Genomic DNA, 26,630 nt, shown 5'->3' on the forward strand with positions numbered 1-26,630 from the left:
CCTTATTGACTGCAAAAGCAGTAATGATGTCCGACTCTTTATGGATTATTCTCGCCTTGCCACCAAGGTATCCCAAATCTGTTTCTATCTGTATTTAAAAAAACAAAGCACAGTTAAATGCAAACTTCTGTGCAATACCACCTTTTACTGAAAGTACAGAGACCAAACAATGTTATGTGTGAATTTTTTTCCTTAATTTTAGTTCAAAGAAAACTCAACAAACATAGTCCGTAATAATTATGCTAAACCTGTTTAGTGTAATAATACGGCTTCCCACTGCCATGCTAAGATTACCACAGCAACAAAGAAAGTGTAATTCGTCACACAAGCCACAGTAGTGTGTTCATTCTCAATTTTTTCAGGGGTGCTGAAAACCAGCAAGGCTACATGCAACACACTGTTGATAGAAATTTTGAATGTTGGTATTTGAATGTTAGATTTAGCAAAAAAGTTTGCTAAGTCTATGATTGGTCTTAGCAAACATGTTTTGCCACTGAAACTGATGAGATGGTCCAAAAGAAGGTGCAGGCAAGCTCCTGAACAGGAAAATGAATTTGAACTTTGTCAGTGCATCTAATCACAATTATTACAATAAAGTAATTTCAGAATCCTGTACATGCCAGAACCACAAACCTTTTGCTATCACCTATTCTTTTTTCTTTTTTCAATTGATCTAATTTGAACATTGTCTATAATTTTGTATTTCAGAAATGCATTCAGGTACATGCCAGCATACAACAAAACTCTAAACTTTATCAGCACTGTAGCAGTCCTTTTCAAAATAAAAGAACTCAGCACTAAAACAATTAAATTGATAGGTTACAGACCCAGACTGTGGCAGATACAAAATAAATTTACAGTAAAAACAACAGCACTGCCAAATTAATTGTGACCTATGAATTCAAACCTGAATTACAAATGTAATATTTAATTAAAAAAAAAACCTCCAAAGAATTATTTTAGAACTATTTCAAGATTCTCATCTTCAAGTTTTAATTTTCTATGATTTAAAATATTTAAACAATAACATTTTACTTGAAAAACAGTATGATTTTTCTGTCAATGAACTGCAAATGGTCTTTTACAAAGTCTAAAAAAAAGTTGTTACAAATCAAGAAGTAGAATATCTTTTTTAAACTCAAAACAAAATTGATATTTCATTGATTTTATGTTTACAGTACTGGAAAAACTGGAGTAGCAAACACATAAAAACCCATGATTTGTATCTTGTGATGAACAAACCTGCAGAAAATTACAATTATTTTTTTCTTCATCCAGTTCCAATTACCTACTTGCTAATATTGCATTATCACATAATTAATACTAACAATGTAGCCCAAGCCACAGAGTGTTCACATTTCTGTCTTCATACTCATTTTGTAAAAGGAAAGAATATGGTATTCATTTGAGTTTCTAGGCATAGTACTCTACCTTTTTAGTATGTCTTTCAAGACAGTTACTAAAATTCTGTTATATGGGTTGATTTGTCACCATCTTTAAAAGACAGCTCAGAGAAAGCTTTCAGTAGCAAACTCCTATCATGCTAACAAACTGTTCAAAGTGCAGTTCCTCACCTTCACTTACAAGCAACTATTGTAGCCAGCCCATACTGATCAAAGGTTCTGTATGTACTCTGTATACTACTGAATTCTTGTCACTTGGGCAAATCTCAGCTTCAGCTCTTCACTTTGCTAAGCTACAGAATTTGGTAATAGATATTGTTTGTAGCAGGTTGCTTAATGCAGCTAAGATAATTAAGTTTCAGACAAACTCTGTAACAGTTTAACTCAATCCCTTGCATTTTTAAAGTTTGTTAGCTATGTGAGCAAAGACTTTTTTTAAAGTGAGATCACCACCATTTAGAAAAAAAAATTCATAACAATGTTAGGTCTAATAAAATTGAGGATTATTACTGTGTACCTTATTGATCACAGGCTCCTCCACCACAGAATCTTTCATGGTTTCATTGTGCTCCTCTAATGACTTCACCAAGGAAAGAAACATAACAGCACAAAGCATAAAGATAATACATAACATGCATGGTATCAAGGAAATCCTCAATACCTTTTTGTTTACCCCAACACAGGACAACTGAAACACACCAACATGTTTGCACACACATGCACATATTTTATATAATAAGAATAACTGACAAACTCGAAACTCTGCTTTCAGTTTACTTACTGATTTATTTTCTCTGCACTGTAACAGCACCCTGCCCATCCCAAAAGTCAAATTTCTTGAAAAATAAGCACTCTACACTGATGTTTTATCAGCAGCAAGACAGAAAATAAAGTCAACTATGCTGTGTAAGGCTGTGAGCCTACCTTGAAACATATAAAGCACATCTAAAATTTTCCAAAGTACATGTCCATACAGCATAAAGGGATGGCTGTGTTAATGGAAGATATGGTCAGAAGCACTTTAAACAGCAAAAAGGAACATTTTTCCTTTTAACTGCACTCTGTAGTGAACACAATTAGCCAACATTACCCAAACAAGCTAATACTCTAGTTGTGACAGGACAGTGGTTAGGTCATGTGGAACTCTCCACTGCCACAGCTTCACTAGCCATGAATATTCTCATGAATATTTCTCCTGCATATTTAATTTGTTCACATCTGCTTCTTTCTTCTCCATCTCTGCTATGCTACAGTTTTTCTGTTATACCTGCAATTCTTTCAAAATCAGGTGCAGGGGTAAGTAAGAAAAAAAAAGGAAAGGGAGAGAAAAACATCCAAAAGCTCATTACAGAACCAAAATTTAAAAACATGTAACTGCATCTGGAACTGGAATCCAAACAGACACTGGGACAAATCATCAGGGACAGAAATAGTAATTGCTGTATGAGCATTTTTCTTACTAAAATTGAATCATAACGTGACTGTTATGGAAGCAGTAGATAAAATTCAAGATGACTATGGTAGGGACACACTAAAACTTCCAGTACTTTGGCTCATTGAATTACTGGTTTTAATCTTTGAAATGGTCCATTTTTGTCATTCTTGTGAGGCAACTTTTATACTGATCTTAAAGAAGAGCCTGAATGTAGCAACATTGTGCTAGTTGTTATTTTACAGTCAAAGCCTGATTACTTTTGTATTCCATGAAACAATGCACAAGTATTTTTTGTATGAAATACTGTAGATTTTGAGTCATTGACAAGTACATTAACCCTTCATACACCAGAAGTAAACACGCCAGCCAAATAACTTATATAAAAGTTGACAGACTGACCTGCAATATTTTCTGCATTTTATATACAATACCAACCTCATTTAGGCATCGCTTCTTTGCAAAAATATTTCTGATAAAAGTTTCCTGGACTTCTTCCTGTTTGACCAAGTATTGCCAGAGCCTCTTCACAGACAGCGCAACATGACTGCTGGATCTACAGAACAAAGTTGAATAAATATTTATATCATGTTCATACTTATACAAGAGTGCAGTGTTTTATATTCTAATCAAACTATAGTCAGAAGAAATGCTGAAGCAAAACTACAGAGCTATAGACAATATACAAGATGTATGGGGAAGCACTTTAATACCCTCTTCCTGAAAAACCATGGGAGGAGGCACAAAAGGAACATAATATGTAGCACCTTCTCCTTCTATTTTGGGACAAGTGAGAAAATCTCTTTAAGAGATTACACAATGGTAAGAGCAGCATACAGATCATTTATTACTCCATCTGATTCCTTACAATAGAAATCATTTCTGTTTAGTCCTAAAGAGTGATCCTTTCACATGGACAATGAATGACTAACATTTCCTGCTAGGAACATATCATCAGCTGTGTAACTTCTCTGAAACATCCACGATTTTTCAGTAACAAAATTGGAAGGATTGTAGAATCAGATCAGAATTCAAATGATTATTCATATCCCTAAAACACTCAAGCAAAAATTGTAAGTACTAATATAGCTGCTATATATAGCTGCTTATGATAAGCCAAAATCCATCAAACTCTGAACTGCTTTAAATCATAATTTAGAAACAATGTCAGACAGCAGATACATGTTAAGCTGGTCCCTTTTAATCAACTCAAGTTACTGAAAGTGTGATCATGATGAAGTATTTTACAACAAAAGGCAAGACTGTCTGTATTCTGAAATCTACAAGTGACAGTAAGATTAAAAAGGTAGAAATCTAAAAACTACACTTTAGGAGACTGAGCACACTTTTCTGGCTGAACATGCAATTACATTAAGTCCCAACTATGCAAATATTATAAATAATAGGTATTTTTTCTCTGATTTTAGGTAACAATACTGATAAGTCTGTGAGGGCATTTTCTTACCTCTAAAGCTGGGGCAAATATTTAATTCACTGTCACTAATGCATAATTATCCCTCAAGGCAAATGTTTTATTCTTTATTTTATTGTCAAGCATACTTTTCCCAGAGACACTCAAAATCCACGTAAGTACAAAAATCTTAAGTAAAGGAATTTCAAAAAATTACAAACTGTGGTACGTTTTTTGCCCTTGCTTTGGATCAGAGATGCATGAAATCTGACATGTATCATTTATTTCACATATTATTATTGAAGATGCAATCTATCACATGCACTAACAACCTAATGATTTATATCTAAGATATTACAGTCAGTGTTAACAGAAATTAGACTCACCTGAAAGGAGTGTTTGTAGGCTCGAGTAAAGTTTTGTGGCGAAGCAATGCAGGACCAGCAGCAAGGGCATCTTCAGAAGCATGAACTGAAATATAATGTTGAGGTGGACCCCCATACAGCTCAAGACGTCGGAGAAGAACTTGTTCCCAGCGCTGTAAAGTTTTCAAAACTGCATGGCATATTGGGGAGCTAACTGGAAGCTCTAGAAAGACAAGTAAATAATAATAAAGTCCCTCTCCTTTCCATTATAACCTTGACAAAGATAATTTCAGCAGACAAAGGCTGAAGTTCATTTCAAGTATCTCCGCAAGTAAGCTTTGTTGAAACCTCAAGCTGACATTTGCAAGTATAAAAAGATGAACTGCTTAGGCCTATTATTGCTAAAAAAAGGAACAGACTTCTCCAATACTGGAGAAATTATATCACGGAGCAGATTATTATGAAACAGATCCTCCTGGAAGCTGTCAAGATATATGGATGACAGGCAGGTGATAAGAGAAAGCTGGGACACCTTCATAAGGGGCAAATTGTGTCCAACTAATCTATTAGTGGCATTCTATTGTGAACTAGCTGCACCGGAAGGCAAGGCAAGAGCAACTGATGTCCTCTACTTTTAACTTCTGTAAGGCCTCTGACAGTATCCCATACACCATCTTTGCCTTTCAACTGGAGCAAAAAGGATGGCCTATTTGACAGCTAAGGAACCGGTTGAATGACATCACCCAAAGAGTTACATTCAATGGTTCAACATCCAAATGGAGATCAGTAACAAGTGTCATCCCTCAGGGATGCATGTTGGAATTGGTGCTGCTCCTTCTCTCCGATAATGACGCACGTAGGGGTAGTGAGGGCAGCCACCGGCAGCTGGCAGAGAACACCAGGGTGTGAGGTGCAGCTGATTTCCTGGAGGAAGGGATGCCACCCACAGGGACCCTGGCAGGCCTGAGGAGTGGGCCAACGTGACTCTCACAAGCCTCTGTAAGGACAAGTCCACCTGTGTCAGGGCTGTCACCAGTACCAAAACTGAGCGATGAACAGACTGAGAGCAGCCCTGCAGAGAAGGACTCAGGGCACCAGTGGATGAAATATTGGGCTGGCTCACAGCCCAGAAAGCCCACTGCATACTGGACTGCATCAAAAGAGGAGCAGCCAGAAGGGTGAGGGAGGGAGTTTGACCCCTCTAATTTGCTCTAGTGACACTCTACCTGGGACACCATATCCATGTATGGGGCCCCCACTACAAGAATGACAGGGATCTGTGGAGGGGATCCAAAGAAGGGCCACAAAAATGGGTCAGAGGGCTGAAACACCTCTCCTGTGAAGACAGCCTGAGAGTGTTGGGGTTGTTCAGACTAGACTGGAGAAGGCTCAAGGGACATAATATAGCAGTCTTTCAATATTTAAAGCAGATTTACAGGAAAGACACAAAGAGACTTTTTACCAAGGCCTGCAGTGATAGGGCAAGGACTAATGGTTTCACACCAAGCAAGTACAATTCAATCAGATAAAATGAGGACATATTTATGACGAGGACAGTGAGATGCTGGAACCAGTTGCCAGAGAGGTTGTGAATGCCCCAGATGTGGGAGGTCATGTCAGGTGAGGCTTTGAGCAACACCATCTAGTAAAAGATGTCCCTGTCCACAATGTGGTGGGCAAGGTTGGTCCTAGATGATCTTTAAAAATCCCTTCCAAAATCAAACCATTCTATGATTCTATGGAACAAGAAATAGGAATTATGTTACTTCAATTACAACAAAATTATAGTGTTTGCACTAGGAAATAAACATTGCAAACACTCTTATGTGACTAAGAAGCAAAGAAAACATAAGTATGGAGAGACCTGAGCATTGTTTCTCACCCATCCATCTTAGCCACCCACTATGTCATTTCATCAATACACCTCTCTATGATAAACAGTGTCAGAACATTTATTCCCATATTACTGAAAAACTACAAACTTTGAACTAAAAGCTAGAACACATGTATACTATTCAAAACATTACTGATTTTAAATATACTAATTAGGTATGAAGACACAACTCTGCTGCTTATTACCTGAAAGATCATGTCCAGCCAAAGGGTAGAAAATCTTCAAATTGTGAAGTACCAGCTGAACCATTGCCAATCTCATCAGTGACCAACTAACAAGAAAGCACTAGTAAGTCATTTACTAATAGGAAAATTATTTTCTCACTTATTCAATATTAGGTTTTAAATTTAGACCTTCAAATCTTCATTATAAACTACTGACAACTACAAACCATACTTTAAAATATTATAGGTACATTGAATTAAAAAAACTACCTTATCAGATACTAATAAAATGAATAAAATAATTATTGGGAAAAAATAACTACTGAGTCTAGATAATACACTGAAATACCAAGTAACTGGTATATTATCTCAAAAATAAAAAACTAGAAATGCAAGTCTAGACATGGCAAAATATCTTGCATTCTAAAGAGTTATTTACCTGTAAGAATTTGAATTAGAATGCTCTTGGTTATGTGAATTTGATGCAAACATATCTCCATCATTATCTTCATCATCTTCATCACTTTCCTGACTCTCTTCTGAATCATATTCCATTCTACTTTGCGATGGAAGAAATGGCTAAAAATTTCAACAAAATCCTGTAAATATCTTCCAGCCAACACCTCATTCTAAATTACCCTTTAAAAATTGAATCTGTATAATGCTTAATGTGTTTTATTAAAAGCAGACATATCTTCTTACTCAGCTTAGTAACATTTGGAGTTTGTACCTCATGAAAAGGGTAATTGTCCATAAGCACTACATATTTTAACACCTTAACTCTTTTTTACAATACTGAAAATTCTAATGCTGAAAATATGCTAACTGTTTTCCAATTCTTATTTTACTTTCATGCCAGATATACCAAATCAGATGTGGTGGGACACATGAGCTTGTCAGAGAGAAGCCAAAACCACCAGGGTGTATTCTCTTCAGCTCTTCCAAGAGGTCAGAGAAATCCTATCCTCTCCCTACAGTACTCAATATTTCAATCATCATTCCACTATCATTGCCTCACTGTGCTATTAAGTGTTTGCATTTTCTTTTTTGTCGTTGCTCCTAAAATACACTTTCCTAATTTATCTGGCTTATATAGGTAACACTTGATATAGAAACGTGCATAGAACTCCACAGAAGTATGTAACTTTCTACAAAGAAAGTTATGCCACAATGGACTTAGCAAGACAACATAATTTGTTTCCAGTGGGTATGCACATGCATTTCACCCAGTTGAATAAATGCTTCTCACATTTCCTTGTTCCCCTAAACAGCTGACCAGTAATTATCTACACATTTGTACTCTGTAATTACAAAAATCAACACAATTTGTTCATATTATTATCTGAAAAGAAATTAATTGAATAACAGTTTTCAAGAAAGCTGTTTCAAAAATATTTATAGCCTGCATTTTAGAAAAAGTTAAACTTGAGCAATAAAAACAAGTAGATTCTATCACATCAGTACCCAGAATAACGACTAAGAAGAAAGTCACGATCAAGCCAGAAATGACAGAAGACACTTAATTGTCAAAACAGCAAAAAATTACCTTTGCAATGAAATAATCCCAGATGCTAAGCTCAGGAGGAATAAACCTTTCTTTGTAAGATGACGGCTGTTGGTCTACCAATGGCAGTGCAGGCAACTGAGAATTCTCTTTCGGGGAGGTCTTTGATGACAGCTGATAATGCTTTTGCTGTTTCTCTCCATCATCTATGCGAGAAGAAAATAAAGTATTTTGCTTTAAATCTTCTGCTCTACCTCCCTACTGCTTTTAGTAACAGAATTCATAATGTAAAGTAACGATTTTCATCATTACAAGTTCTCGGAATTATATGACAGCATTTCTGTAACAACTAAACATAGACAATTGTCAATCCTCAAATATGTAAAACTAATATATAACTAGAACTCCAGAATGTAAAAACTCCCTGCACAAGTAATACACCCATAAGTGCATAAGAAGATCTCTTCTTACAAAGGTGAAAAATATTACTCAAGCAATGATCTTGCAAAACTAAATTACTTTAATGAGAACTGCTGAATACTGATTATGCTTGCTTTTAAGACAAGCCAGGAGACTTGTTTTTCAGAATATATATTGCAAACACGCAAGGCTGCCACGCCTACTCCAACTTTTAACTCTATGTCTCCCTCTAGTGGAGATCTGTATTTTTTTTCTAAATAGTACAATTCTGCTGAATCCTCATGCCCTGCAATACATTTCTCCAGCAAATACGAAAGATCACATTCTAACTAACTTAATCTAATACACAGCTTATTAAACAGGGATGGATTAATTATTTGCAGTAACACCCTAAATCCTAGGAGTAGAGAGGTCCCCTTGTTTACCCCAACATTGATTTTTTTCAAACTAAAAAGTGTCCGTGGTTTACTTCCATTCTTGATTATTACAGTACTGAAGAAAATAGCTCATTCAAGCTCTCAGCAATGTCTTAACACATCTGCATCACCTGATACCCTGAAATAATTCTGGATCTTGTTAGGAATCACATTCCAATACAGCCTTTCTATTACTAGAGGGGTCACTTGTCACCAATTGACACCAATTGTCCAGCACATATCAGAAGTGAAAGCGACAAGGGAGAAAAGAAATTATATATGGAGATTTGTTGGCCATCTGTCATTACAGAGAAAATGGACCTGAATCAATTTCCTACTGGACTGTAAATGGTGGAGGTTGTGTTTGGTTGGGTTTTTTTTTAGATTTTTTAATTCTGTTTTCAAATAGATGCATGTAATGTACAGAGATCAGTTTCTGCAGTGAAACAGAGGAGTAAGTTCATGACTTAGGTAAAACAAAGAAAGCTTAAATATGAACATAAAAAGGAACTTGATTTCTTGAACTTAGTTTTGGAGTCCAGAAAACTTCAAAAACAAATTTAGCTGTGTCAGTTTTTTTAAGCAGAGGGGTGTATGGGTTACCTTATCATCTAAAAGCAGCAGGAAGTAGGAGCCAAGAAAGCAATTCTATAGGCTTAAGGAGCTCACCCGAAGAGACAGGTATCCCTATCACTAAGTTCAAACATCAACATGTTCACCCAGACCAGTTGCAAAGATGAACTAACATGAACATCACAAATGCAAATGGGTTCTTTACTGTTTTAACTTTCCTATTCCCTTCTGCTACCAAGGGTCCACAAAACCAATGATCACTGAAGCATGTAAAATACCTTCTCATGTTAGTTATGCTGAGGATGGTAAAAGAAGAGCCAGCACACCTATCTGTTCCTGGAGTAAACTACCATGAAGTTTACTTCCTATACCCTTATTTTTTTAATGTTTCATCCACAGGAGACTCTCTGAGTCTTGACAGGTGCCTGAAAGCCTATGTCCTTCAAAACTCTTACGGATACTCCAGTCACTGGAAAACAGAAGGTCTAACACTCTGAACAAAAGAAAAACAGTGGTAATTTACAAACACTTATTTCCACATATAAGACTTATTTGCTCATAACACAAACTGAGCCAACTGGACAATGTGTAACTCTGAGCCACGTAAGATTTCAATACATGGTTTTAAAAAAAACTTCCAGGTTTTTCATACTTCACCATTTTTTGTTTGTTTCCTTCTAATGGACAAATTCTCTGCACTCACACTAGTCAATGGAATTTACTCATAATTTCTGGTCATTTATGGACCAGGAATAAACACGTTATTCCAGGCTTCAGAAAGATTTTTGATCATGTATGAAGACAAACATTATCATAACAAGCAGCTGAACTACTGTGCTGATTGTGGCTGGGGTAGAGTTAATTTTCTTCACAAGTGGCTATTGTGGGGCTGTGTTTTGGATTTGTGCTGAGCACAGGGTTGATAACACAGAGATGTTTTTGTTATTGCTGAGCTGGGCTTACACAGAGCCAAGGCCTTTTCTGCTGTTTGTACTTCCACACTGGTGAGGAAGCTGGGAGTGCATGAGAGGCTGGGAGGAGACACAGCTGGGACAGGTGACCCCACCTGACCAAAGGGATGTTCCAGACCCTGTGACAGCATGCTCAGTATGTGAAGTGGGAGAAGAAGGAGGAAGGTGGAGGCCATTTGGAAGGATGATGTTTATCTTCCCAAGTAACTACTGCATATAATATGGCAAAAAAACCATAATAGGGCCCTGCTCTCCTGGAGATGGCTGAACACATGACTGCCTGTGGGAACCAGTGAATTCATACCTTGTTTCTCTTTGGTTGTGTGCACAGCTTTTGCTATTAAATTTTCTTGATTTGTCTTTTACCCTTCCCATTTCCTACCTGGCCAGTAGGATAATGAGCGAGTGGCTGCCTGGGGCTTGGCTGATGGCTGGGGTTAAACCACAACAGCCACAAAACAACTTATATATCAAATCTAAAAAAAGATTAAGACATCTCATCTTTCATCTTGAAACTGGAATATCATAACACTATGACACTACATGTCACACTTCTATACTATACCATAATTTTTTTTTTCCTGTTACTGATAGTATTTGAAATCCACTTACCTGTACTGAAAGTCAAAACCACAGTAATTGCAGTACAATGCGTTTTCATTTCATTAGTTAAAGCTTATCAGTTAAGGAGCATGCACATGCATCACTTTGAATTTTCAGATAATTTTTAGCAACTATTTAAAAAATAGAAATTCACTAAGCATAAAATAAGGAGCAAGTTTTGCATGATACAGAAATGAGCAAGTTTGTTTTTCTATGCAGAATTCAAAAAGCAAGTGCTTTACCTTAAAAAAGTACTTTATTCCCTTCTGTTGGATCACTCTTTTTTAAGAATACTGCAGGTTAGCCTTGGAAAAAATTAAGTATGTAATGCAAATGAAAGAACGATCCCCTAAGTGGTTTGAAAAACACTACTAATGCTGATTTCTTTTTATACATTCCAACAGAAATTAAGTACATTAAAAATGTCTTTAAAACTCTGATTGTCATTTGGGTTTTCAAATTACTGATTTTTCACATTTTCAAATTTCTTATATATTTTAAATTAAAAATCTTGAATATTGGGCAATTTCAGATAAAGAAAATCCTTTAATTTCTTCCAGGTTCTAAGACATCCAATGATAATCAAAAGACCTATTACCTCTCTTCCACCTTCCCAGGAAGAGCTCAAAGACATATTGCTTTCAACTTTCCTTCATTTGCTCCTGCAGATGGAATAACTGAATATATGAAATGAAACTATGGATTTCTAACTGTTAAAGCAAAGGTCAAATTCTTCCTTAAGAAAATTCTGGATGCTAGAGAACTTACTATCTCTATATAGACTTAAATTATAACACAGTTTTCTAACGTGGTTTTCAAGAGAAATATGGTAATGTGATTCTGAAAAAAAACCTACTATAATCAGCAACAAGGTTTTTTTTCACACAATAACTGCCTTTTGGAAAACAAAACATCATGTGCTAGTTCTGTTTGCCAAAATCATTTGCTGCAATTGCACAAACAAGAAACATGGCTGAAAAGTACAGTGATCTGAAAGGCATTCAAATTGCTTTGTTCTGTCTGATCTTTATATGACAGAGGCACTAAAACAAGGTTTTCATTAAAAACTAATTCCTAACAGGGTTAGGAATTTGTAAGACTACGAGGTATTGTTTTTTAGTTCCTGTTTTTACTGTTTGAGTCTAAGAGAAAGATCGTATTTACTCAGGTGAAATTTTATATTCAAAGCTACTACAAGTTCAAGTCAATAAAAGCAAAGAGCAGAAAGGGAAATAACGTAACTTTATTGACCAATGCTGTACACATTTATGATCTCTTAAAATAAGTTTCAAACTTGGAGTTCCACACCCACAGTCAGATATGTACTAAAGGGTTGGAGGGGAGGCAAGAAGACATGAATAGTCTCATTGTATTAGAATTATCAGTGTTCAGAATTTTTAGCTTTTGATCTCCATTTGAGAGTGGAAGCATTTCACAAAAATCGGAAAGTAAACATAAGGAAAGAGAGTCCTGTTATGCATAACAAAATGGAAAGATACAGGAAAAAATCTAAATAATAATATGGAAAAATATGGCATAGTTGAGTGGAACAAGCATTCCAGTCACTTCTCAGTATTTGTTTCTGAGTGTCAGAAACAGTACAGGCACAAAAATACACCTGATTTTAATCCTAATCCCTCTGCTTCATTGGAGGTCAATTTTTTTCCTTTCTCCCCTCACCAGTTTTTTTCAATGTGACAGAGAAAGGACTTAAGAGAAATGCCACCCCTCCAAATTTGCTTTACATAAACACACACTAAAAACAAGTAATAACCTACTGAATACTAGAATTACATAAGTTGAAAGACACCCAGTCCAACCCCTTGCTCCGAACAGGGCTGATTTAATTGATGGCCTAGTTGGTTCAAGCTTTTGAGTAACTCCAAAACCAGAGACTCCACAACACTTCTAGGCCCCTTTCTCAGTGATTATCCCTAAAAACTAGTATTAAAAAATGTTCCTGCTTCCCTTAAATTTTTAGTTTGAGCTTCTGGATTCTTCCAGCAACATTTTGATTAAACCTGCAATCAGCCAGGCAGCATTCCTCTTTTCAGAAAAACATGCAGCAGATGAGCTATATTTAGTATGCATTTCAGAATACACTCCTCTGTAAAAATACTTAGTATTTTAAACCAGGGTAGCAGTAGTATTAACACAGTTCAGTATACAGTTACCAACACCTTGTTAGCAGAATTGCCAACAAAAACCAGTTGTGGCTTCTGACAATTCTGTAACAGCAAACATATTTATCTTACTAAACTAACAGAGCGAAATGTTTACTCAGTACCACAGAGGGAGCTAATCAAATCTAGACTAAGAGCTCAATTTTGGTTAAAGGTTCTACTCTGAAAACATTTTTCTAAAAGTCTGATTTAAACAGACCACATTTACAGTTTTGCATAAATGTGAGGTAAGATATTTTGATATATAACATACATCTAAATATCAATAATATTTTTTTTAAAAAAAATAAAGTTACAGTTCATCCCTCTACATATATATTCAGGTGTGATTTAGAAAGTCATCAGAGTTTAAGTAAATTTGTCTTTACAAAACCTTCCTTTAAAAACTTTGTTAATTGTAGTATTTTTGCTGTTGGTTTTATAAAAGTCAAACTAAATTTAAAAACACATAAGTATATAAAAAAGAAAAGTATTACAGGAATTTGTTCTGGACCTGAGGATAATTTATCATTACCTGAATTTAAAAGTTGAAGATTGTTTGCTTTTCTAACGGGTTCTTAGAATATCAACAAAACACCTTCCACTTGTAGTGTCTGAAATGAACACTTACAAATCCACATGCACAATAATGCTTATATTATTAAAAAAACCCAAAAAACCAACAAGCAGCTCTCCAAAAAAGATATGAAACACTTCTGATCTTTTCAAACCATGGTCAAATGAATTTTATATTTAATATTTATTTCAAATGAAGAGCCATAAGAATACTACAGTGCTGACAATATTCTTTTTTAAAAAGGTCCAATTTATGTGCTTCTTTAATTACAAAATTTTACTTAAATTTTGTTATCATGGCTTGCAAACAGAAGTTTTTCTGTCTTTCTGCATATGCAAAAAAAAAAAAACCAAAACAAAACCACACATAGCAAACTGCATGTAGAGGCCTAGAACTAAATCTAGTATCTTGCCTGAAGCTTTGGTAGGACTATGAGTACTGAAGGAGGTAAATGATTTGGAAAACCTCACGCATTCCATGGAGAACACTACTACCTGATGTGGGCTAGGCATTGGGAAGTGCCTACCTGTCAAAGAGAAAAAACATACTGTATTTGTAAAATGGGAATATATTCCAGTTAGGCAAGAACTGGAAAGCTTTAAAATAAACACAAAAAACTAGGCTGTAACAGTATTGGAAACTCTAAAATCAACTTGACTCCCTCGTTATTAAAGCAGCTGTGCTACTTGGAAATCTTGTTTCAGTAGCATTCACTTCTGCTTCACTATTCTCTTCTACACAATATCTACACCAATAATCTCAGATCCTTGTTTTTCTATGCAAATCCAAAACCATACTGAATTATTATTGAACACAAACTACTTAAAGTAATTAAACTTTTAGCCATCACATAATTTTCTTAAAAATGCCAGAAGACAAATATACACAAAACAAGAGAACTGACCAGTTTTTGTCTTCAATTGTTGCTGTCCTCTGCTGGGCACATGAGCTCCTCCTCCAAAGATAGCAGACCACATTTTGTTGTTAAGGGGATGAGCCATAATTCTGTACAACTCATTGCTAGAATGTGTTGCAAGGCCGTGGATGAACAGGCTGAGATAGACCGCAGTTAGGATTTCACAAAGTAGAACTGTGAGGCCTGGCTGGGCTTCCTCGCCAGCAGAATTCAGGAGACGTATTAGAGCCGTCATTCCTGTTTATACAAAATAAACATACTCTTTCAGAAAGCACATATGTGTGTGTGAACATACTCCAGATTATCATGGGTATTTTGTCTGGCAACCTATGTTACTTAGTAATTTTTAGCATAGAAAAATTCCAAGCTCTACACATTGAAACCTAAGTTGAAAACCTCAGGAGAAAGAGGCAAGTTCTTCATTTTTAACAATTTATTAGTTTTTTAGCTTCCTGTTTTAGACTAATATTTAAAGAAATGCATAACACCTTGTCATGGGTTGGCACTGGCCAGATGTTAATGCACCCATGAATATATGTTTTTTCTCTAACAGCTACTGTGGGATGTGATCAGGAACAGAGCAGAGCAGGCTTAAATCTTGAAAATAAAAAAAAACTACCAAAACTTTATTACATTACATAAGAACAGGGACAGAAATACTCTTAAATACACACAGAAGACAGAAATAAAAACTTAGAACATTTCTTCTCTCAGTTTTTACCTCTCTACACATCACTCTTCACAGACTAACCTTTGGGTTTTAGATCAAACAATTACTACTCAAAAACAAACTAATCTTCAATTCAGCAAGGGAGAGAGGAGTCTCTCTCGCACCACAGACTGTTCTTCAGAAAACAGGGGTCCACCCCTTATGTGTTTCTATGTCACCCATGGCACCGCCCAGAGAGGTCTGCCAGGGTGACACTCTCTTTTTCCTATGTCCAGCGCTCTCACTGCTGTCCATAGTCTGAAGCTGCATACAGGGCTCTTTTAAGGATACTTGCATGCTGAGCTCTCTTCTTTTTACTTAGGGGCCGGGGTTCTAGGAGCAGGTCTCCCCTGAGGGCAGAGGGCACTACCTCACTTTCTCCTTCTCTTCTCTGCTCGCTCCACTCTTCAAGTGCCAGTCACTGTAGCAAAAGCAGGGGCAGCTGTATCCACCCAAAATGCAGTTTATGTTCAAAAGAGACTCAAGTTCAGTCCATGGCTGACATTATGCAAGAAAAGTCTAGCCCAGAAGGCTACTCCTCTCATTCTTTGCTCATCAGGTTCCTTCTAATCGTGCTTTATCACCTCGGTCCCAGGCCGCTTCCTTCTCTTTTTTCTGAAATCACTAGTCATGAGAATCAATGTTTAAGAAAAGTTTCTTTCTGCCACACAAGAGTTAACAGCTTCTATCTCTCCGCAGGGTGCAGGCTCAGGCACTCCCAGGCTCGGCAACTCCCAGGTGGCTGGGCACCTTCTCCCGGAATTTGGGGGAGAGGGGGGCGAGCACACACAGAAGGCACTTCCACAGTTTTCTACCCCTCTATCTTGGCTGGGGCCGCTCAGTTCTAGTCCTGTCTACTCTCTTCTCTTCCTCGGGGCTCCGGCTTACCTGAGCCCGACCACGTGTTTTCTCCTCCCCCACCCAGCCTTGTGGCTGGGCAGGGAAAGGAGGCCTGAGATGATTTTTTACTAGAGGCCTCTGCTGAAACTGGGATCTAAAAAGAGGCTGAACTCCCTAGACTCCTGCTTTTAACTCTTTGTGTCTTCAGAAGCGTGTCCAAACCTCCGAGTGACTAATCCAGGTGCCAGCAGAAAAGCTGATTACTAATTGGCTTGCTTAGATCCCCCTAGAAAAATTCACTTCCTCCAGCAACTACGACACACCTTTTCAATTATAATAGCTACATTATAATCCTGTAAGTTGAAATTCCATCTTCCTACTTCACAATGGTAAAATCAATCAAAAATCATGGGCATCAACTTGTCTGGCAAGTGTTCTTTCACCCAACTAAACATCTTGTAATGTTTTAATGCTCCCACAAAAGGATGTAGCTTCAGATGTGACTTCAACTGTGACACATTGTGCACACATGTGAAAATGCACAGTTGTGACCAAAGAATTCTGCTTTCTGTCATACTCTCCAATTTGCACATATAGCATGTGAATCTATTAAAAAATAGAAGAAGTCAGCTCACGGTGATGTTATCCATAAGAACCTAACTGTTAACAACTCCTTGCCCCACTTATCAGAAATTTAACCCTGTGATTAATTAAATAAAAAAAAAAACATTTAACAAGCTATTTTCTGTATAAAATCTCTACATTCAGCGACAATGTTTGGCAGAAAAGAAAAAATGGCATAGCATCAAAATGAAGAGTGAGATTTTTGAAGTGAAATTTTCTGATTTAAGAAACAATTCTCATAATAAGGAAGCACATTTCCTGGCTATGCTTACACTAAGTGCTGTAAACTGAAGCTCATATCTAGATGTATTACATTGACAATACTTCCTCTAATGCAGCTCCCTAGTGTAGTTTCACCAGCATAGATCTCAGTACACTCTAAGTACTACCTGAAATCTGACATTCATTTTACAGAAAACCATGATTTATTATAAATGTCTCATTTTTAATAGTTTCAAGTTAGATCAAAAGTTGTCCATGTTTAGCCTTCCCAGTCTTTCTTAGGAGTCAGAAGTAGAATACTGGTGCTCCAGGGTGAGCAAGTAGAGCACAGGACATGTCTTTACCCCACCTCCTGTTTAATTGCTCTCTCTTTTCTAGATCCAGCACTAACATTTTTTAGTTAAAGGGAGCAATATAAACCAACTTGACTTAGTAAATAATCGGAAGCACTAACTTAGAAGTTCTGAAAAAAATTTACAACATTTTAGTCAAAGAACTCAACACATCTGCTACAAATACTACTAGAAAGTCATACCCACATGCTCTTACAGTGGATCCAGTCCTGAAGTGGACTTAAGTGGATTTGTCCTTAAGAGGACAAATCAAGTCTAGATACCTGGCCACTGAGCAGGTGATGTGTTGGGAGTCACTGTTTCTTCTAAGCTTGCTGTTCGTAAAGAATGACGCTGAGTTAACAGGACCGTCTGGTACACTGTCCCAGTGAACTGATTTGCTTGAAATGAGCTGTGAAACAGAGATGTGGAAAATTATATTTATTTTAAAAAGTTATGTTTACAACTATTCAAGTAATAGCATTTTCTAGATGTAGGCAAGTGTGATCACTGTCTCCTGGTGCAATTTCCATTATCATGACTGCAATGAGACAGTTTTCTAAAAATCACTTTTCACAGACTTTACCTGTAGCTGTGGCCATCACAGAGACATTGGTAGATGCAAGCAGAGAGCGATGCTGCTAAGGTATGCATTACATATATCTGTAAGACAAATTTTTACAGAGCTTATTACACCCAAAGTGACCTGCGGTTAGTAACACAGCCTTTCACTCTGCATACAGATGTGTAACAAGCACTGGACACGACAGGTGTAAGTACTTAGCCACTTACAAAGCCATTTTTTGCTTCAGAATTTCTATCGGACAAATCAATTCACTTTGCTATGAAAAGCACGGGGGAATATTCACTTGCCCCACCAACACATAATCACAGATCAGTTCTATCTGAAATGTTTCAAATTATCAAACAGCAGCATACTAAGCCTGTATACAACAGTCCCAAGTAATTACACCCAAAAACAGTGGCAGTTTGCTGGTTCAGAATACGAAGACTTTATTTCAGAATGAAAACTATAACGCAGCTTAGTTTTTGACCAATTCTTGTGGAGCTCTTGGACACACACTTACTTTACTCAGTATCATACTGATCAGCACTTTTAGCACCACTGATACTTTTTTCTTAATGTATCACAAAACACATTAAGGTAAAAAGCTAGAGAATCTGTTGATCAAAAAGATTCCATTAAAACAAAAACAGTTTATTGTATTTATTTGTTTGTTCCCTCTAAACCAAAGTGAACTAGGAACTAAGCCATCTTTCTAGCGTTCTCTAGAAATCCTTAATAAAAGCAGACACAATTTGGGACCTAACACATACAAAACTTTAGGAAAGATTAAGTTTTATTTCCAGTCAAAGGTTAAATATGGGAGAAATCTTACAGAAAAAAAATTTAAAATACTATACAAACACATACTATTTCACAGAAAAGTCTAGGTTTACTGAACTTTGCTGATAATTAGTTTTTATACTTCAACATTTATTTTACTTAGGTTTAAGACTGAAATGCAGAATCTGTCATTAACATAACGGAAGTAGTGACCACACTGGCATAAAAACAAATATGCTGATGATGTAGTATCATATGTTTTCCAAGTAATAATGTCCTCTTGGACAAATATCCAGTTCAGAGAGTGGCCAACCTACAACAGCTTGTTGAACCAGATGCTCAACACCTCAGCAATGAGTGGACGTGTCTTTTAGCACAAAATAAGTACTACAGAAAATATGTATGTTTCATGTTTTATTATTTGTCACAGACAGGCACAACACAAAGTTTTCATGCTGTCTGAAAAAGAATTGTGACTTCAGCAAACTAGATGATAACAAAAACAAAACAACTATAAAAAAATACGTACCTTGCTGTTCTGAGTATCTGGATGAGGTGGTGAATCAAGGTTTATTATAGCATGCAATATATCATGAGTTAAATTGCCAAGATGTAGCAATGGATTAGCCACCACTGTTTTGGCACTAGCTGTGCAAGCAAATAGGAGAGGTATGGAGCTCTGCTCTGGCGGAGGGCTGGAAGGTATCTGTACTGGCTGCTCCTAAAAACAAGCAAGAAACACACACACAAAGCACTAGTACATTTTTTTTAAGGGAACATAAGAACTTTTGAAAGAGGGAAAAGGATTCTAAAAAACAAAAAATAAACAGTGTACAAAAAAACCTGTTAAAAATGTATTTAGATTTGTTAAAAAACAGGTCTATGCTTCAGTAGGAAAATTTCAAAAATATTACAAAACACTTTCAAATAAATCTACAAACCTGAAGCAGACCTAAGCTCCCCCACATACCTGCTGAGATTCCTGCAACAGCAGAATTAATTCCATTCTGACAGATGCCAAGCCTCCACCATGTGAGCCATGAAGTATACAGTAACTAAGGAATATTCTGAGGAGAGACTGGTATTTCAGAAGCCACTGACGTCTTTTCTGGAAGTCTTCTTTCTGTAGCATAGTTTTTTCCTGGTCAGCTAAGTCTTCAGTGTTTTCATGTAATGTAGCTTCATCTGGCATCCCTCTGACTCCTGACTGTATCTCTTCTACTTCAACACCATAATCACAGGTCTTCTGAAGAGCTACCACTTCTCTCTCAAGCCACTGGTAAAGCTGATACCGCAACTTTCCACCATCTACCTCATAGCCAGTGGACAGTGTACGAAGCTCCACAGTAAGGATTTTCAGGCAAGCTCTAAACTTCAGCTGTGCTGAAATGATATCTTCTGATGGACTTAGAATATCTTGGTCATCAACTACACTAGAAGATTCTGTGTAGCTAGAACTTGTTTCATGTAGTTTTTCAGTAATCTTCAGAGGTTTCAGCTCTTTCATTACCAGGGAAGAATCTTCACTCTCATCATTTTCATCACTGTCTGACTGTAGTTGCAATTGTTCATCTTGGAATAGAGCACTTGGCTGGCTCCAATCAAAGGAAAGAGTGGAACTTGAATGTTTTCCTGATGAACAGTCTGAAGATGAACCTAGACCATTGAATACTGGCTGAGACCAATCAATACTGGAAGCTTGATCTTTTGTTTCAAACTCTTTAACTGGAGAATACGGTGAGAAATCTTTACCAGTATCCACTAAACTAGGGGATTTGCAAAATGTCTTTGACCTCTTGACAACTTTGGGCATCTTTGATAACACTTCTAAGGCCAACATAGGACAACCAGCTTTTAGATGAGCATATGCAGTGGTGAAAAATAGCCGTCTTTCACCTAGGTTGATTTTGTCAGCCAATCCATTTTCTACTGTTAGGCAAATGTGTGTGGAAGATCTATCAGACGAGCTAAAATGCCGCCTCAGCAAGAGAGGATGTGTTCTTAGGTAGTTATAGAAGTTAAACACTGCCGGGTTGCAACTTGATGAGCCATCTCCTTCATCTGAAAAGATATGGCAGCATGAGGAAAACGTACCACTCTGTATGAAATAACCAATCTGCAAAGTCCTATGTTCATCAGAAGGCTTTTAGGTCTTAGTATTAATCCTATTGTCTACTTCATACATTCCTTCTACTGTTCACTGCACCTTCCTCTGCACCCTCCTTTGCACCTTTATCATATGAATATCTCAGTGGGAAGGACATTGCCAAATCTACTAAAAACAAGCAGTGTAGGGCAGCAGGCATGACTTTTTAAATTAAAACAGCTACCATTTATTTTCCTTGTTGTCAGGCCAGTTTTACTGAAGTCAAACAAGATCACTTTTCTGTTAATTTTAGATTTCTGAAGTCTCCACCTTCCATGTCTAAATGACAATAGGATGCCATATCTTAGAGATTTTTACTTGAAGTCTCTTTTAAAAAATTGGATTAGAATTTTTTATTTTGTCTACATCTTAAAAGAAATGCAATTTACAATAAAACTAGAAAACCAGTAATGTTTATACATAATGGCAGCAGTATTACATACAAATAAATTAATTACACAGCAGTGCAACACCTATTTATTTCATTTTCATGTCTACAAAACAGCTGCATTACTGCAGAGTCATTCCATTATCCTGATATTCACACTTAAAGGACAAAGTATGCACTCACGGGATACAGGATAATAACAATACAGTCACCATGTTTGCTATTAAGGTCCACATACATTGCTACAGCAAGCTATTTACTAACAATGGTATCCAACTGTGTGGTCCCTGGTTTTGTTCAGATGACACTTCAAGAAACTGTGGCTTAAATGAACAAAGAGTTAAAACCAACTCAACAGGCCAAATACTTATATTCTTACCTCCTTCAACAGAATGTTTAATCAAAGTGTCAAGAGCCTTGCTATAATCTTCCAAAATCCAGTATGCCATACTTCGCAGGAAAGGGTCACAGTGTATGTTTCCTGAGCTCTCTTTTCCAGTAGACACGCTTCCCAAAACTCTCTTCTGTAGTACAGATTTGTAAGTACTAGACACTTCAAACTCTGATTCATAAAGTCTTGATATTACAAGAGCCAACTGAATGTCATGCAGTTTTTCAAGGCAGACCTAATTAAAAGTAAGTATATTAAAATGATCAAACTTTGTCATACCTCCTCAGTTTAAAATGATTACAGGGCAGTAAGTGACATAAATCTGCTCAGATTAAAGTAAGTAGGTCTATCAGCTCCATAAAAAGCGAGCAGGAACTAAGCAGAACAGGTGTAGCTAAGTATCACACACAAGATTGGATTTGCATTTCTTCTGTTAAAGTATGGCATGACAATAGATATTTGCAATCAACCAGCTTCAATAGATCATTGCCAATGTGCACATGCCTCTTACCTCTGGATTCTGGTTGTTTTAGCCACAAAGCTTTCAAAACAAATCCTTCATTACCACAGAGATTAATTTCCTCACAGTTTTGCAATTCAAAGAGACCCATGAAATAATTTTTGTTTGCTTTGTTTTTTTGTAAAAGGATTTTAGGAGCTGATCCACATCACTGCCAAAACACCAGGTCTGGAACTTCCTAATGAAATACTATGCTGTCTTCCTATAGGACTGGGCAGACAATCTGAAAGGAAGCTAATCATAGGCAGGCCCCTTAGTATTAGAAATTACCCACATCACTTTTCAGCATCAGTAATATGACAGCCAAAGAGGAATCAGAATGTAAAGATGAAGGTTTTGTATTCATCATTGATTTGGAATGGTAAAGAAGAGCACAAACTGAAAGCATAAGAAACTTCAGGGATCATACTATTGCAAAATGCAAACTGCATTCAGTATATTAGTACATTCAGGACAATGTAACAGTCTTAAACATTAAAAATTTTACATTAAAAAATTAAAAATTACCTCCACAGCATCTTTCAAATGTCCTGCCAACAAGAAAAATGCTGCAGAATGTTCAAAACGCTGTTTGCCAAGCAAAGAAAAAGCATTCTTTAATGCTGCTTTACGCCATCTGTCCTCAGTAAAGTTGTTTCCAAAAAACTGTGTCATTTTAGCATCTTTCTGGGACCTGCATATTGAACATAATTGATAAAAATATTTTACTTTTTATTAGTTGCACTATGGTTCTTCATTTCTGCAGATGTCAGTATAATTTTGCACAGATTTTTACATTAGGAAATACAGAGTCTCTCACCACACTAAGAGTTGAGAAGGCTACATATATTTAAAAACAGCAGAAACTTCAGTAAATAAGAAATCTAACTGTATTTTCAATAACCTGATACAAATACAGAAAATCTCATATTTCTTAAGGTGAGCTCTTAAGTGACAGTGCAATTTTGTTTTCAGAAGATTTGCAACATTGAATGCTGTATTATGAAACATCAGTTAGAAAGACATAAGTCAGTCACCTGAACTGAGGGTAAAATTTCTAACAACAAATACTTATATAAAAGATAATAAGCGTGACATCTCACACACTACAATGCTAGTCCTTAAAAGTAAATCAGAATTAAGCAGTAATTGAACTTGGAGATTTGAGACCAAAACTTACAGCATCTATCTACAGAAACAGCAACTAAATTCCTTCAGTAAATATAAGAAAGTTAGGAACTACTCATTCAATGTAATGACTAGTTTAGAAATCCTCAGCTTTCAATGGTAATATTTGTGCTTCCTTTCGATTACCATCACATTCTTTTTCCCCAAAATTATACTAGACAGTGTGAAATGCCATGTAAGAGCTTGAATACCTGTATAATCCCCAGATAACAGTCTTCTTCTTCATTGCAAGGTAAAAGATGGCAGCATCAAGTGGATCGTTGTTTCGCTGGAAAGCTGCTTTAGCCACCTGACAGTTCAAAAGGAAGGAAACAACCACAATTTAGATTAATCTTAAATTAAATTCTTGTTGCTGCTGGCATCCCATACTCCATAGTGTTCTGAAGTTCTCTTTAGTACAGGATCCTTCCTGTCATTATGAGTCTGATGTAAGAACATGTGAAGATACAACAGCCTGTTTGATATCACTTAGCTCATGCCCTTCCAGTTCTAGAAGCTTTTATCCAGATCCAATGGGAATCCCTATATCTGAAATCAGTTTCTAAAATCATAGCAAAATTAATTTACTAGTTACTCTGGTAATCAAAGGACTGATGGAGTCTCGAAGAACAGGCTGGGACCAGTGACAACAGGAGAAAAATTGTTTATAGATTCCTTCTGGAGGTTGGAAAGGAAAAAGAGTAAGTGGCAGCAAAAATAGTCCAAGTCCCGTGTAAAATAATCTTAAATTCAGGCCCAGAATATCTGGATTCTTTTAATGCAAGGCAGTTAAGTTTCATAAAGTGATGATTAATAACTGAAGATTTAAAAGTAAAAGTAAAGACATGCATTTTACCACTTCTTGCTTTGTAGTCAAAGTATCTTGGGCATGTCATTTTCTAGCTCAACACACTTGGCTTTTCCAAGAGCTTAAAACAAGTGATGATGAGGTTAAGCTTAGTGCCACATTTGTGATGATTAAAATATTTAATATATAAAACCCCAACAAAATCCTCAAAAAACCAAAAAACCAGCAAGCCAAAACAAAACATTAGAAGGTTTTTTTATCATGGAAAATAATAAATTCGCAAGACAGAGGGACATATGATATCTAGGTCATTCCCATATCTGATAGGTTTCTAAGAACAACCTTTTCCACAACTTTTCTCAATTTTGCTATAAAAAAACTACTGTTTAAAAAACTGCTCCACCTGTATGTTGAGCATCCACAATAAGCACTGTACAATATTACCTTTAGGATGGAGTATCTAAGAGCAAAAAATGTACTCCACACTGGAATTTGAAGTCTAAAGTACTAATAAAAATTTAGTTCAATACAGAAGTTCCTATTCAGACAGAAAAGTATAGATACAAAAAAATACAGCATGAAACATTCAGAAAAACTCCATTATCTAAAAAACTTAAAACTACATAAATAGAAGGCAAACACTGGGGAACAGCTGTTTGGAAAGATTTTGTTGGTTGGCTTGTTTTTTGGAATGCTATGACTCTACCTTTTCTATGCATTTCCGCAGGCTGTGGATGTTTCGGACCCACCATCCTACACCCATGGCTCTGAGCTCTGACCATGTTGGATCTCCCTTCTGCACGGCAGGGAGCATACTCAGGAGTTCTTCCTCTGCTACAGAATGGAATGCCCATGCAAAATGACAAGTAGATAAGCCTATACAATAAATAAATTAAAAAAAAATTCAAAATACATTTATTAATAAAATAATCCAGAATCTGAAGACAAGAGGATGGGAAAGGGAGAAGGGAAGAAGGTCAAACTCATTGGTTTGGATATTTAAGTGCAGTGCTGATGAGGCAACAGAAATTTAAGAGTATTTGTTAGGACTGCATATCAAATATTACAGAAAAATCATACAACTAGGAACAATTTTTCATCCACAAACTCCTTAGGTAAGTTTGCAACGAACAGAGTTTCTCTATGAAGCACTACAAAATATATGGATAATGAGTCACACTAAGACTAGCTAAAGTGCAGTGCACTGATTCAATGCCTCAAAATTTTGAAGGATAGGTTCACTATTTTGACTTGGATTAGAAAATGCACAAGTTGCAGACAATCAGAGCAAAAAACATCTTTGGGGATAGAGATACAAAAGAAAACTTGAAATAACAAAAACTCATGAGAAATACACCAATTAGTAAGCAACAACATAGCTCGCTATGGATAATTGCAACTCCAGTCAGAGAGCCAGATGTTTCTTTGCACAAAAGTACTTCTGCAAGTGCCCTGGAGGCGCTTTTCACTCTTACCAATTTCTGAGCTCACCAGAAGCAGAAGTATCTCAATTAAAATTTGCAGTCCTGGCAAATACCAGCCTCTGATTCAGCTGAGGGGTGACAAGCCATGCGATTGAAAATGCTATCACCTGTCATAATGGCTAAAGGAGTAATCACAGCCAGTCATTTAGATCTGATTATGACTAATCAAATCCATCTCATTCTGTCATCTGCAGTATCAGGATGGAACTAGTTAAATTATACAAAAAAACCTCCCCACATGAAATAGTTGGTTGTATAATTACATATACATGTATATAGAAATATTTGAAATATTTCTATATACATATACATGTATATAGAAATATTTGAAATCTGAGTAGTAATTTTTTTTTCCAAATATGTACCAAGCCCCTACATAAATAGCTACAGTATTCTATTACATTATTCCTGCAGAAGATTATTAGATCAACACGGCACTAGAAAGCCATGTAACTTGGGAAACAGAAACATCCCCCCAGAAACTAAAAATTATTAGAAAAAAATCAGTTCTGAGATCTTTACCAAAAACAAAACAAGATATTTTCTGCTCTAGCATTCATTCATATTGGACAGTATTTTCTTAAAAAACTCCAATTAATTAAATCACTGATTCGGCAGAGGCACATAAGCAGCACACCAGTCATAGGTGCAGCTACATCACTAAAACTCAACTCATCTAAGAAAACACACCAGTTACCTTGGTGAAGCAGCTGGGCTCGATGCACAGGAGGAAGTGCCGTTGTCAGAAAGGTGTGAAGCTGGACAGCCAATAAAAATTTTAAACCACACTCATCAAGAGTTTCTCCACCTGGAAATTGATATTTTTACACACATTTTACAGCAATTACTCCAAGTAAGTGT

General features: G+C 36.4%; 1 protein-coding gene across 3 annotated transcripts in view; it reads right to left on the bottom strand.

Moving 5' to 3' along the window:
• The window catches only part of DMXL1 (Dmx like 1), a 78,251-nt gene that overhangs the window by 12,871 nt on the left and 38,750 nt on the right, over nucleotides 1-26,630 (bottom strand). Inside the window, exons 19-36 of one of the 3 annotated variants that reach the window (XM_063423609.1) lie at nucleotides 26,467-26,577; nucleotides 24,992-25,161; nucleotides 23,690-23,787; nucleotides 22,839-23,004; nucleotides 21,800-22,046; nucleotides 19,857-20,947; nucleotides 19,416-19,607; nucleotides 18,125-18,201; nucleotides 17,823-17,950; nucleotides 14,800-15,048; nucleotides 14,308-14,421; nucleotides 8,216-8,379; nucleotides 7,109-7,248; nucleotides 6,691-6,776; nucleotides 4,633-4,834; nucleotides 3,274-3,391; nucleotides 1,921-1,983; nucleotides 2-88 (exon numbers count right to left, since the gene is read on the bottom strand). In XM_063423609.1, coding sequence (XP_063279679.1) covers nucleotides 2-88; nucleotides 1,921-1,983; nucleotides 3,274-3,391; nucleotides 4,633-4,834; nucleotides 6,691-6,776; nucleotides 7,109-7,248; nucleotides 8,216-8,379; nucleotides 14,308-14,421; nucleotides 14,800-15,048; nucleotides 17,823-17,950; nucleotides 18,125-18,201; nucleotides 19,416-19,607; nucleotides 19,857-20,947; nucleotides 21,800-22,046; nucleotides 22,839-23,004; nucleotides 23,690-23,787; nucleotides 24,992-25,161; nucleotides 26,467-26,577 — 3,503 coding nt within the window. The remainder of the gene's footprint in view (nucleotide 1; nucleotides 89-1,920; nucleotides 1,984-3,273; nucleotides 3,392-4,632; nucleotides 4,835-6,690; nucleotides 6,777-7,108; nucleotides 7,249-8,215; nucleotides 8,380-14,307; nucleotides 14,422-14,799; nucleotides 15,049-17,822; nucleotides 17,951-18,124; nucleotides 18,202-19,415; nucleotides 19,608-19,856; nucleotides 20,948-21,799; nucleotides 22,047-22,838; nucleotides 23,005-23,689; nucleotides 23,788-24,991; nucleotides 25,162-26,466; nucleotides 26,578-26,630) is intronic. The other 2 variants (XM_063423607.1, XM_063423608.1) reach the window with 2 other exon arrangements.

The sequence above is a fragment of the Prinia subflava genome, chromosome Z (genome assembly GCF_021018805.1).
Source record: "Prinia subflava isolate CZ2003 ecotype Zambia chromosome Z, Cam_Psub_1.2, whole genome shotgun sequence".
NCBI lineage: Eukaryota > Metazoa > Chordata > Aves > Passeriformes > Cisticolidae > Prinia > Prinia subflava.